The following is a 13,503-nucleotide window of genomic DNA, read 5'->3' on the forward strand; positions in this document are numbered from 1 at the left end:
AGGCTCCACAAATACCAATTAACGTAGACTCGGTTGATATTTTTCATATTAAAAAACACTGGTGATGAATCCTTTATATATCAATGCTTGAAATTGACATAGGGAAGAGCGCAAATGCTGCTTAAAATGCACAATATTTTTTCTGATAATCAATTTCACAAGCAACTTTTGCTTTCCATTTCATTTTTGACACATTTCAAAAAATTTCAAAATTTGTGATTCTCACAAGTAGAAATATAAATCTTCTGCTTTAACCCTTATTTGTCTCAAATCTTTCACATTGTTGTTAAAAAGACAAATACTGATTAGCTAGACAAGGTTGATATTTTACATATTAAAAAACATAATTTTATTTATCCTATAAACTTCTAAAATAACATTTTAATTAAATGTTTGGAAAATCAGTTCTGAAGTCGACTCACCGGCAATATGACTAATTTTCAAGTCTAATTTTGATACTGATTTCCAGAACTGCATCTCAATTTCAAGATTGTACTTCCATCTTGTAATTTAAGAAGCAAACATTGCTTCTGACTCCACAAAATTAATTTCAAGCCCTGATAACATATTGTTCTCTAGTTTCAGTATCCTACAAATTTTGGAGATTAATCATTCTTTGATTCTAATGTTACGTTTTTGTATTCTTTACTACAAATCTTGAAAACTAATGTCAATTTGATCATTGTGTTCCATGTTTTGATTTCTCCATTATAAATCTTGAAAACTAATGACAATTTGATCCCAGTGTTCCATGTTTTGTATTGTCCTTTACAAATCTTGAAAATTAATGACAATTTGATTTTCAAGTTGTATGTTTTGAATTCTCCATTACAAATCTTGAAAACTAATGTCAATTTGATCATTGTGTTCCATGTTTTGATTTCTCCATTATAAATCTTGAAAACTAATGACAATTTGATCTTCAAGTTGTATATTTTGAATTCTCCATTACAAATCTTGAAAACTAAGGACAATTTGATCCTAATGTTCTGTATTTTATATTCTCCATTACAAATCTTGAAAACTAACGACAATTTGATCTTCATGTTCTGTATTCTGTATTCTCCATTACAAATCTTGAAAACTAACGACAATTTGATCCTCATGTTCTGTATTTTGTATTCTCCATTACAAATCTTGAAAACTAACGACAATTTGATCCTGACGTTCTGTATTCTCCATTACAAATCTTGAAAACTAACGACAATTTGATCCTGATGTTCTGTATTTTGTATTCTCCATCATGAATGTTTCATGTTTCATGTTTCACTGTCCAATACAGATCTTAAAAACTAATTTGATTGTGATGACTTACATTTTTATAATTATAATCCTAAAATCAGCCATCTGAATAGTGCAACAACAACAACAACCAGAGGTCTAGCTACCATATACACAGGCACGCAGCTCTATACCACCAGAGATTACAAATATTTTTTTAAAATTAAAATATATGATGTAAATGCATGTATGCTCTATGCCAATAGCGTTTTATTCCATCACCGAAAAAGTCTGCGTACCACCCAAAAATCCCAAGCTAGGCCCCTGAACAACTGTTTCTATTGTCGTTAGCTCTCACTGCAAAAACAACAACTGTTTCTATTGTCGTCAGCTCTCACTGCAAAAACAACAACTGTTTCTATTGTCGTCAAAACAACAACAACTGTTTCTATTGTCGTCAGCTCTCACTGCAAAAACAACAACTGTTTCTATTGTCGTCAGCTCTCACTGCAAAAACAACAACTGTTTCTATTGTCGTCAGCTCTCACTGAAACAACAACAACTGTTTCTATTGTCGTCAGCTCTCACTGAAACAACAACAACTGTTTCTATTGTCGTCAGCTCTCACTGAAACAACAACAACTGTTTCTATTGTCGTCAGCTCTCACTGCAACAACAACAACTGTTTCTATTGTAGTCAGTTCTCACAATTTCTAGGTTTTGGTAACCCAGTTTTTGTTCACACATTAAATTCAGGACATCATTTACGTGCTCGTAACAGTTTAAAGAAGTAAATTAAGTACCAGTGAAAAAACAATTCTGTTACAGATAAATGAATTAGACAAACTTTAACTTCTCCAAGACTTGAATGGAGTGTTGTTTTTTCATTCTCTACTACAAATACTGGAGACCAGTCTTTATTCGATTCTTGTGTTCAGTGTTTCGTGTTCTCCATCACAAATATTAACAAGAATTCTGCCAAATTTTTCAACGTCTCGCTAATAAAATTATTCAGTGCACTATGATCAATAAACATCCACAGGTGCAACTATAAACCAAGTTTCAATGACTTACGACTTGTAGTTTGTGAGAAACTGATCTAAATACGAAACTTTAACATTAAACTTTAATGCAAAAGTCGATGCTACTGGCGCAATAGTAATACTTATATCTTGTCTTTTTACTTCACAAAGGCGAGACAAAAACTAATAATAATGTGATCCTTGTATTTTTTATCATAAATCTTAAAAACTGTTATGACAATTCGATTCTGGTGTTGTTTGTTTTGTATTCTCTACTACATGTCTTGGAGGCTGATCATTATTTGATTCCGGTGTTCTGTGTTTTGTATTCTCTAGTACATGTCTTGAAGGCTGATCATTATTCGATTCCGGTGTTCTGTGTTCTGTATTCCCATGCGCATGAGTTCGTGGGCTGTGAGACTGGACAACCTTGACACATCGTCCCAACTGTGTTCAGTGAAAACTGCTATGAGTTCGTCCAGACCAATTCCCGAGAGCCATTCCTGCACCGACGATGGTTTATAGAGACCCTCGTAATTCATCTCATTCTGAAACACAAACAGATGGGGAAAAAGTTAATGTTTGTTTTGTTTAACGACACCACTAGGGCACACTGATTTATTAATCATCGGCCATTGGATGTCAAACATTTGATAATTTTGACATATAGTCTTAGAGAGGAAACCCGCTACATTTTTCCATTAGTAGCAAGTGTTTGACATCCAATAACCGATGATCAATGATGTTTGACCTCCAATAGCTGCTGATTAATTAATCAATGTGCTCTAGTGGTGTCATTAAACAAAACAAACTTTAACTTTAAAGCACCTCAGGTGAAGCACTCCACCTTTAGACTGAGTTAGATCCCACCCCAGACTCTTATTAGTGTCTTCAGTGTAGACTCTAAAAGGTTTTATAAGCGAGCACTCCACCTTTAGACTGAGTTAGATCCCACCCCAGACTCTTACTAGTGTCTTCAGTGTAGACTCTGAAAGGTTTTATAAGCGAGCACTCCACCAACTGAGTTAGATCCCGCCCCAGACTCTTATTATTGTCTTCAGTGTAGACTCTGAAAGGTTTTATAAGCGAGCACTCCACCAACTGAGTTAGATCCCGCCCCAGACTCTTATTAGTGTCTTCAGTGTAGACTCTAAAAGGTTTTATAAGCGAGCACTCCACCTTTAGACTGAGTTAGATCCCACCCCAGACTCTTATTAGTGTCTTCAGTGTAGACTCTAAAAGGTTTTATAAGCGAGCAATCCACCTTTAGACTGAGTTAGATCCCACCCCAGACTCTTATTATTGTCTTCAGTGTAGACTCTAAAAGGTTTCATAAGCGAGCACTCCACCTTTAGACTGAGTTAGATCCCACCCCAGACTCTTATTATTGTCTTCAGTGTAGACTCTAAAAGGTTTTATAAGCGAGCACTCCACCTTTAGACTGAGTTAGATCCCACCCCAGACTCTTATTAGTGTCTTCAGTGTAGACTCTAAAAGGTTTTATAAGCGAGCAATCCACCTTTAGACTGAGTTAGATCCCACCCCAGACTCTTATTATTGTCTTCAGTGTAGACTCTAAAAGGTTTCATAAGCGAGCACTCCACCTTTAGACTGAGTTAGATCCCACCCCAGACTCTTATTATTGTCTTCAGTGTAGACTCTAAAAGGTTTTATAAGCGAGCACTCCACCTTTAGACTGAGTTAGATCCCCGCCCCAGACTCTTATTAGTGTCTTCAGTGTAGACTCTAAAAGGTTTTATAAGCGAGCACTCCACCTTTAGACTGAGTTAGATCCCACCCCAGACTCTTATTAGTGTCTTCAGTGTAGACTCTAAAAGGTTTTATAAGCGAGCACTCCACCTTTAGACTGAGTTAGATCCCACCCCAGACTCTTATTAGTGTCTTCAGTGTAGACTCTAAAAGGTTTTATAAGCGAGCACTCCACCTTTAGACTGAGTTAGATCCCACCCCAGACTCTTATTAGCAGTGTAGACTCTAAAAGGTTTCATAAGCGAGCACTCCACCTTTAGACTGAGTTAGATCCCACCCCAGACTCTTATTATTGTCTTCAGTGTAGACTCTAAAAGGTTTTATAAGCGAGCACTCCACCTTTAGACTGAGTTAGATCCCCGCCCCAGACTCTTATTAGTGTCTTCAGTGTAGACTCTAAAAGGTTTTATAAGTGAGCAATCCACCTTTAGACTGAGTTAGATCCCACCCCCAGACTCTTATTAGTGTCTTCAGTGTAGACTCTAAAAGGTTTCATAAGTGAGCACTCCACCTTTAGACTGAGTTAGATCCCACCCCAGACTCTTATTAGTGTCTTCAGTGTAGACTCTAAAAGGTTTCATAAGTGAGCACTCCACCAACTGAGTTAGATCCCGACCTTTACTCTTATTAGTGTCTTCAGTGTAGACTCTAAAAGGTTTTATAAGCATGAAACCTCAATCTGTCTTACCGCTGGATGTTTCTGTTTCTTGGGTAGAGGTGGTGGAACATTAGACACCTTGTCCTTCACCTTCTGTCCCTGCCTAGCACCTGTTGCACCTGCACCACCACCACCAGCGCCAGAAGAGGAGAAACCCGTCGGAGCAGACTCACTGGAGCGCATGTTGGATAGATTTGTGGCTGTTGCTGCTGTTGTTGAGACGACGGGCATCACTTGTGTTTGAGAAGCCAGCAGGACCGACTGACCCATGATGGGTTTTGGTCTCCGTCCCGCAGTTGGCTTGCTGGCTTGGCTGTTGGCCGAGGAGGAGGAAGGCGGTGATGCGGAAATGTTAAGATGATGATCACTGGCAGCTAGTCCTCCCGATGTAGCTGGTCTCGGGGTGGCCTGCCCCCCACCCTGGAGAGCCCCGTCAGCGTTCAGCTGGCTGTGGTGAGAGCGAGGTGGGGCGACGAGGGAGGGGGAGGGATCGGTGATGGAGGTCATCGGCTGGGCTTGCTGCGTGTTTTCGTAGACCGGGCTTCGACTTGTGAACTGAGATTCCTGTTTGGACGCGGGGCGGGGAAGACCGGGCAGGAACTCTTCGGGGTCTTGGTACTCTGTGTCCAGGGCAACCACCTCTGTAAGAAAAAGAAAAAAGGAATGTTTTCTCAAGTGATTTCAGAGATATGGTTAAGGATCACACAGACAATAAGAGATAAAAAAAAGTTTGTTTTGTTTAATGACACCACTAGAGCACATTGTTTAAAATTTTATTAATCATATTGGGAATTGGATATCAGACATTTGGTAATTTTGACATATAGTCTTAGAGGAAACCCACTACACTTTTCCATTAGTAGCAAGGGATCTTTTATATGCATTATCCCACAAACAGGATATCACATACCACAGCCTTTGAAATACCAGTTGTGGTGCACTGGCTGGAGTGAAAAATAGCCCAATGGGGACAATGAGTGAGGAAACCCACTGACACCACTCTCCGGACTACCCTTTTTGATTACCAGCATTGGTTCTTTCATATGCACCATCCCACAGACATGGCAGTATATACCACCACCTTTGTTAGACCAGCTGTGGCACACAGGCTGGAACGAGAAATAGCCCACCGATGGGGGATTCAATTCTGGATGGATCACACATCATGCTATTAGGTGTTTACTGACACCTCTGCACACTGTTTAACCTGCGACTAACAGGTGACTAAAAGATATGTTATTTGAAATCAAGTCTGAACATTAATTTGTTCCTGACAGACAGCCCAGAAAACTAAAGTGTGTGCCCAGGACAGTGTGCTTGAAGCTTAAAGGGATATTCCTGAGTTTGCTGCAATTTTTAAGATGTTATCGACTAACAGAGACTTTTTAACGATAGTAATTATATATCACAGATATTTTTCTGCATAAAATATTAGTGGCTGTATATTAAACGTATTTCTGATCATTCTAATATTTGTACTAGATTAAATTTCATTTTATTTCCTAAAAATCCAGTTTGGGCTTATTACAAATATTAAGACGACCAGAAACACATTGGATATACAGACACTGATATTCTAAACAAGAAAATATATTTAATATGTAAGTTTAATCATAGAAATATTTTATTAGTCGGAAACATCTTACAATGCAGCAAACTCAGGAATGTCTCTTTAATAAATACACAAATATATTAAAACAGAAACTAAATAGAACAAACAGTGAGTGAAATATGTTTATAGCATTCCTACCATAAGTCTTTTTGTATTTTCCTACTTTGTATTTTCCTCCCATGGAAACACGAATTTCACCTCTGGAAAAAAACAAGGAGTAAAAATTCAATATTTTATTGCTATAACATTACTATATAGTGTTCTTGTTCTAAAAGTAGTTGATCCTAATGGTATAGCAAGTGAAATTGTTAAAACTTGGAAAATAAGCTCTTAGTCATAGAAATCAATTGAACTTTTGATAGATTATTCCATCAACAGCAAGGAATCTATTATATGCACTTTCTCACAGACAGGACAGCACATACCATGACATTTAATATACCAGTTGTGGGATACAACCCATGCAATTGCCCACGACACCTTTTTTTGCCGTGGACTATATTAGAATTTATTGTTTTCATGGCATGTTTTTTGCCGTGAACATTATCTTAATTGCAGGGGTTGGGATTAGTGATTGGGATGGTAAAAAAACCCACTCAAATGGTAGGCACTTTCTCACAAACAGGACAGCACATACCATGACATTTGATATACCAGTGATTGGGATGGCGAAAAAACACCAAATGGTATGCTGAATGGGTCCAATCCTATTAGCCAAGCTCCTCACTATCGACTAAGCTAAATCATGCCCATTTGATTAAACCTTGAAAGATTTTCTACAAATGTTCAATGGAATTTGCATCTCAGGCGAGCACTCTACCACTGAGCTACATGTTTATCTCTCAATAAACACCAACACAGATCTGAAACTTTTCAAGAAAGGAAGGAAGGAAATGTTTTATTTAATGACACTCAACACATTTTTTATTTACGGTTATATGGCGTCGGACATATGATTAAGGACCACGCAGATATATATATATAGAGGCAATCTGCTGTTGCAATTTCATGGGCTACTCTTTTTGATTAGCAGCAAGGGATCTTTGGTATGCACCATCCCACAGACAGGATAGTACATACCATGGCCTTTGTTACACCAATCGTGGAGCACTGGCTGGAACGAGAAATAGCCCAATGGACCCACCGATGGGGATCAAACCAAAACCAACCGTGCAATTTACCACTGGCCTACGGCTGACAACAGGCTACTGTAAACTTGAAAGTACCACAAAACTGAAACTAAAAACAAGAAACTGGAACATGTTATTGTGGCACAATCCCCCATGACTGTTGATAATTTCCTGTAGCATTTTTCCCATTACAACGACCAGAGGAAAGCAGTCTGGTCTTCAGTAACAATTGTTTTGTTTAACATCCCCCATGACTGTTGATAATTTCCTGTAGCATTGTTCCCATTACAAAGACCAGAGGAAAGCAGTCTGACCTTAAGTAACAATTGCTTTGTTTAACAACACCACTAGGGCACATTGATTAATTAATCATCGGCTATTGGGTGTCAAACATTTGGTATTTCTGACATGTAGTCATCAGAGGAATCCCGCTACATTTTTCCTAATGCAGAATGGGATCTTTTATATGCACTTTCCCACAGACAGGAAAGCACATATTACAGTCAAAATTTTGGTGTACTTGTTGAAAAAAAACCAAAAAACAGTCAGTTGATTGGATCCATTGATGTGATTGGATCCTGCAATGCAAGCACCTCAGGCAAGCACTCAAGCGACTGATCTAAATCCCACCCAACCGGGTGATGATGACATGGCTGAGAACAGGCCACTGTAAACTCTAGTACCACATGTACACAACATTCACAGTGGGGAAAAACTGGAACGTGATTGTGGCACAGCCGCCATGACTGTCAATCATTTCCTGCAGCATGATTGCCACTACTAGGACCAGAGGAAAGCAGTCTGGCCTTCAGATGAACCCCTGAAGGAGAAATTGTTTGGCCCCATGAAGAACCTGCACTGCTGGGGTCCCTGTCAGAGCATTCAAAGAAGAAACATTGCACATTTCTTACCTTATTTTCCCCGTTTCCTCACCATTGTGTGTCAAAACGGCATCAAACAATTGGAACTCCGGTGAAAACATATTCTTCAGAGGGATAACACATTCTCCTGCGAAGACAGAGAGGATGAAACATGAGATTAAACTCTTAAACACCACAACTAAATTACAGAGAAAATAAATAAATAAATAAACAATTCACAACCAAAGAAATTCTTAACAAAAAGACGTAGTCATCAATAGCCCCCTCCACCCCGACTAAAGAACTATAATATCTTTCACTAATGCTAAATAAAAACACAACAGCAGTTTTAATAAATCCCTCCCTCCCCCCTCTCTCTCTAACTCTCTATTCCTCTCCTTCCCCCTCTATTCCTCTCCTTGCCCCCCCCCCCTCTCTCTCTGTCTCTCTCTGTGTCCCTCTCTCTGTGTCCCTCTCTCTCTGTCTCTGTCTCTCTCTCTGTCTCTCTCTCTCTCTCTCTCTCTCTCTCTCTCTCTCTCACTCTCACTCTCACTCTCACTCTCACTCTCACTCTCACTCTCTCTCACTCTCTCTCTCTGTCTCTCTCTATCTCTCATCATACCGTAAGACTCATCATCATCTCCGGAACTCTTCACAGCAATCAGGATATGCTGCTCCTCCAGAAACTCACGGGAATTAAACAGAGGCTTCAGCTGAAATTAAGATGTCACATACATGAATCACTGTTAACAGTTAGAGCGACCATCCTCAGTTTGCAACCATTGTAACATATTTGCAAATAATAAATTAACAATTAAAATTATCTTTTGAACACAGTTTACTGTTTAGAATATCAGTTTTTGTATGCAGAATGTGTGTTGGTCGTCCTAATGTTCATAATAGTCCTGTTTTTATTTTACTTTCTAATGTACTTTTTTTGTGATTGATGAATTAAAACATAAGTAATTAAAATGAGTGTGTCATGGGGCCTTTGTGACCCCCCACCTTTGGATCTACCAATGATATCAAACATATCAAGGTACTTAACCTATTTCTTAGAAAACCAATCAAATGTTTTTGCTTTTGTTTTTGGTTCTGTTTTTGACATGGTCAGAATGGACTGGGGAAAATATTTTTTTTTTTTTTTTAAAATAAAATAAGAAGAAAAAAAAAGAGTTAACAGTAAAAAAACAAAACAACCCCCCCCCCCAAACCCCCCAATCAAATGTTAGTTTTGTTTAACAATACAACTAGAGCAAATTGATTTATTAATTATCTGCCACTGAATGTCAAACATTAGGTAATTTTGACATATAGTCTTAGAGAGGAAACCCACTACATTTTTCCATTAATAGCAAGGGATCATTTACATGCACCATCCCACAGACAGGATAGCACATACCAAGACCTTTGATCGTGCACTGGTTGGAAAGAGAAATGGCCAATGAGACCACCAACAGGGATCAATCCTAGACAAGGTGAGCAGTTTACTGCCAGACTATGTCCTGCCCATTAAAGACCAGTTATGCCTGTACCCTAGAAATGTGTATGTGCATATCTCCATTAACCTCTCCCTCCGCCAATGTTTAGACTTGTTCTGTAAAAACATTCTTCTAGGGTGAAATCAGGGCTTGTAGATTATGGTAGCCCCACTCCCATGGCTAGTGATATTTAATGTTGGGCTAGTAAACAAATAATATTACCTTGCCCAACGGCTAGTGAAAACAGGGCTTGTAGATTATGGTAGCCCCACTCCCATGGCTAGTGATATTTAATGTTGGGCTAGTAAACAAATAATATTACCTTGCCCAACAGCTAGTGAAAACAGGGCTTGTAGATTATGGTAGCCCCACTCCCATGGCTAGTGATATTTAATGTTGGGCTAGTAAACAAATAATATTACCTTGCCCAACGGCTAGTGAAAACAAAAGTTGTCAAATGCTGCATTTTAGTCTTATTTTTAAAATATGAATTTCCTGTAATCCACTCCCACCCCCCACCCCCCATCCCCCAATCTTAGTATTTTTAATCCCCATCTCCGTCTTTAAGTGACATATCTGATTATTACTATTAATTAGTAAAATATTATTTCTTTAAAGTAAAATGGGGCTAGTGGATTTTTAATCGTGGCTAGTATATTTTTAAATTACTGATCCCATGGCTAGTGGATTTTATAAAAATTCCAGAAGCCCTGCTGAAATGCTTCTTCAATGTACTCACAAGAGGCAAATTGGCAGAGGTCCACACTGGACAGCAGCAGTTACTTCGACTGTCAATAAACTTGGAGTTGGGTTCACAACAAATGATGTCTGCAATAAATGAAAGAAAGAAAGAAAAGTTTTATTTAAAATTTGTGATTTTACAGTTCTATGGTGTCAAACATAAGGTTAATGACCAAACAGACGAGAGAGAAAACCCACCGTCGCCATTCCATGGGCTACTCTTTTCCATTAGCTGCAATGGATCCCTTATATGCACCATCCATGAGACAGGATAGTACATACCATGGCCTTTGTTATACGAGGGGGTGGGACTTAACTCAGTCGTTTGAGTGCTCGCCTGAGGTGCTTACATCACAGGATTGAACCACCTCTGTGTATCTATTCAACTGATTGTTATACGAGGGGGTGGGACTTAACTCAGTGGGTTGAGTGCTCGCCCGAGGTGCTTGCATCACAGGATTGAACCACCTCTGTGTATCTATTCAACTGATTGTTATACGAGGGGGTGGGACTTAACTCAGTGGGTTGAGTGCTCGCCCGAGGTGCTTGCATCACAGGATTGAACCACCTCTGTGTATCTATTCAACTGATTGTTATACGAGGGGGTGGGACTTAACTCAGTGGGTTGAGTGCTCGCCCGAGGTGCTTGCATCACAGGATTGAACCACCTCTGTGTATCTATTCAACTGATTGTTATACGAGGGGGTGGGACTTAACTCAGTCGTTTGAGTGCTCGCCCGAGGTGCTTGCATCACAGGATTGAACCACCTCTGTGTATCTATTCAACTGATTGTTATACGAGGGGGTGGGACTTAACTCAGTGGGTTGAGTGCTCGCCCGAGGTGCTTGCATCACAGGATTGAACCACCTCTGTGTATCTATTCAACTGATTGTTATACGAGGGGGTGGGACTTAACTCAGTCATTTGAGTGCTCGCCTGAGGTGCTTGCATCACAGGATTGAACCACCTCTGTGTATCTATTCAACTGATTGTTATACGAGGGGGTGGGACTTAACTCAGTGGGTTGAGTGCTCGCCTGAGGTGCTTGCATCACAGGATTGAACCACCTCTGTGTATCTATTCAACTGATTGTTATACGAGGGGGTGGGACTTAACTCAGTGGGTTGAGTGCTCGCCCGAGGTGCTTGCATCACAGGATTGAACCACCTCTGTGTATCTATTCAACTGATTGTTATACGAGGGGGTGGGACTTAACTCAGTGGGTTGAGTGCTCGCCTGAGGTGCTTGCATCACAGGATTGAACCACCTCTGTGTATCTATTCAACTGATTGTTATACGAGGGGGTGGGACTTAACTCAGTGGGTTGAGTGCTCGCCTGAGGTGCTTGCATCACAGGATTGAACCACCTCTGTGTATCTATTCAACTGATTGTTATACGAGGGGGTGGGACTTAACTCAGTGGGTTGAGTGCTCGCCTGAGGTGCTTGCATCACAGGATTGAACCACCTCTGTGTATCTATTCAACTGATTGTTATACGAGGGGGTGGGACTTAACTCAGTGGGTTTAGTGCTCGCCTGAGGTGCTTGCATCACAGGATTGAACCACCTCTGTGTATCTATTCAACTGATTGTTATACGAGGGGGTGGGACTTAACTCAGTGGGTTGAGTGCTCGCCTGAGGTGCTTGCATCACAGGATTGAACCACCTCTGTGTATCTATTCAACTGATTGTTATACGAGGGGGTGGGACTTAACTCAGTGGGTTGAGTGCTCGCCTGAGGTGCTTGCATCACAGGATTAAACCACCTCTGTGTATCTATTCAACTGATTGTTATACGAGGGGGTGGGACTTAACTCAGTGGGTTGAGTGCTCGCCTGAGGTGCTTGCATCACAGGATTGAACCACCTCTGTGTATCTATTCAACTGATTGTTATACGAGGGGGTGGGACTTAACTCAGTCGTTTGAGTGCTCGCCTGAGGTGCTTGCATCACAGGATTGAACCACCTCTGTGTATCTATTCAACTGATTGTTATACGAGGGGGTGGGACTTAACTCAGTGGGTTGAGTGCTCGCCTGAGGTGCTTGCATCACAGGATTGAACCACCTCTGTGTATCTATTCAACTGATTGTTATACGAGGGGGTGGGACTTAACTCAGTGGGTTGAGTGCTCGCCTGAGGTGCTTGCATCACAGGATTGAACCACCTCTGTGTATCTATTCAACTGATTGTTATACGAGGGGGTGGGACTTAACTCAGTGGGTTGAGTGCTCGCCTGAGGTGCTTGCATCACAGGATTGAACCACCTCTGTGTATCTATTCAACTGATTGTTATACGAGGGGGTGGGACTTAACTCAGTGGGTTGAGTGCTCGCCCGAGGTGCTTGCATCACAGGATTGAACCACCTCTGTGTATCTATTCAACTGATTGTTATACGAGGGGGTGGGACTTAACTCAGTGGGTTGAGTGCTCGCCCGAGGTGCTTGCATCACAGGATTGAACCACCTCTGTGTATCTATTCAACTGATTGTTATACGAGGGGGTGGGACTTAACTCAGTGGGTTGAGTGCTCGCCTGAGGTGCTTGCATCACAGGATTGAACCACCTCTGTGTATCTATTCAACTGATTGTTATACGAGGGGGTGGGACTTAACTCAGTGGGTTGAGTGCTCGCCTGAGGTGCTTGCATCACAGGATTGAACCACCTCTGTGTATCTATTCAACTGATTGTTATACGAGGGGGTGGGACTTAACTCAGTGGGTTGAGTGCTCGCCTGAGGTGCTTGCATCACAGGATTGAACCACCTCTGTGTATCTATTCAACTGATTGTTATACGAGGGGGTGGGACTTAACTCAGTCGTTTGAGTGCTCGCCTGAGGTGCTTGCATCACAGGATTGAACCACCTCTGTGTATCTATTCAACTGATTGTTATACGAGGGGGTGGGACTTAACTCAGTCGTTTGAGTGCTCGCCTGAGGTGCTTGCATCACAGGATTGAACCACCTCTGTGTATCTATTCAACTGATTGTTATACGAGGGGGTG

At 40.7% G+C, this 13,503-nt stretch overlaps 1 protein-coding gene across 1 annotated transcript in view; it reads right to left on the reverse strand.

Annotated features, from left to right (window-relative positions):
• Nucleotides 1-1,661: 1,661 nt before the first annotated feature.
• Nucleotides 1,662-13,503, reverse strand: part of LOC121368544 (phosphatidylinositol 3,4,5-trisphosphate 5-phosphatase 2A-like) — a 117,014-nt gene continuing 105,172 nt past the window's right edge. The window contains exons 21-26 of the mRNA XM_041493284.1: nt 10,494-10,582; nt 8,896-8,986; nt 8,325-8,421; nt 6,422-6,483; nt 4,702-5,312; nt 1,662-2,791 (exon numbers count right to left, since the gene is read on the reverse strand). Of these exons, the coding sequence (XP_041349218.1) occupies nt 2,576-2,791; nt 4,702-5,312; nt 6,422-6,483; nt 8,325-8,421; nt 8,896-8,986; nt 10,494-10,582 (1,166 nt within the window). The 3' untranslated portion in view covers nt 1,662-2,575. The remainder of the gene's footprint in view (nt 2,792-4,701; nt 5,313-6,421; nt 6,484-8,324; nt 8,422-8,895; nt 8,987-10,493; nt 10,583-13,503) is intronic.

The sequence above is a fragment of the Gigantopelta aegis genome, chromosome 1 (genome assembly GCF_016097555.1).
Source record: "Gigantopelta aegis isolate Gae_Host chromosome 1, Gae_host_genome, whole genome shotgun sequence".
NCBI classification, from domain to species: domain Eukaryota; kingdom Metazoa; phylum Mollusca; class Gastropoda; order Neomphalida; family Peltospiridae; genus Gigantopelta; species Gigantopelta aegis.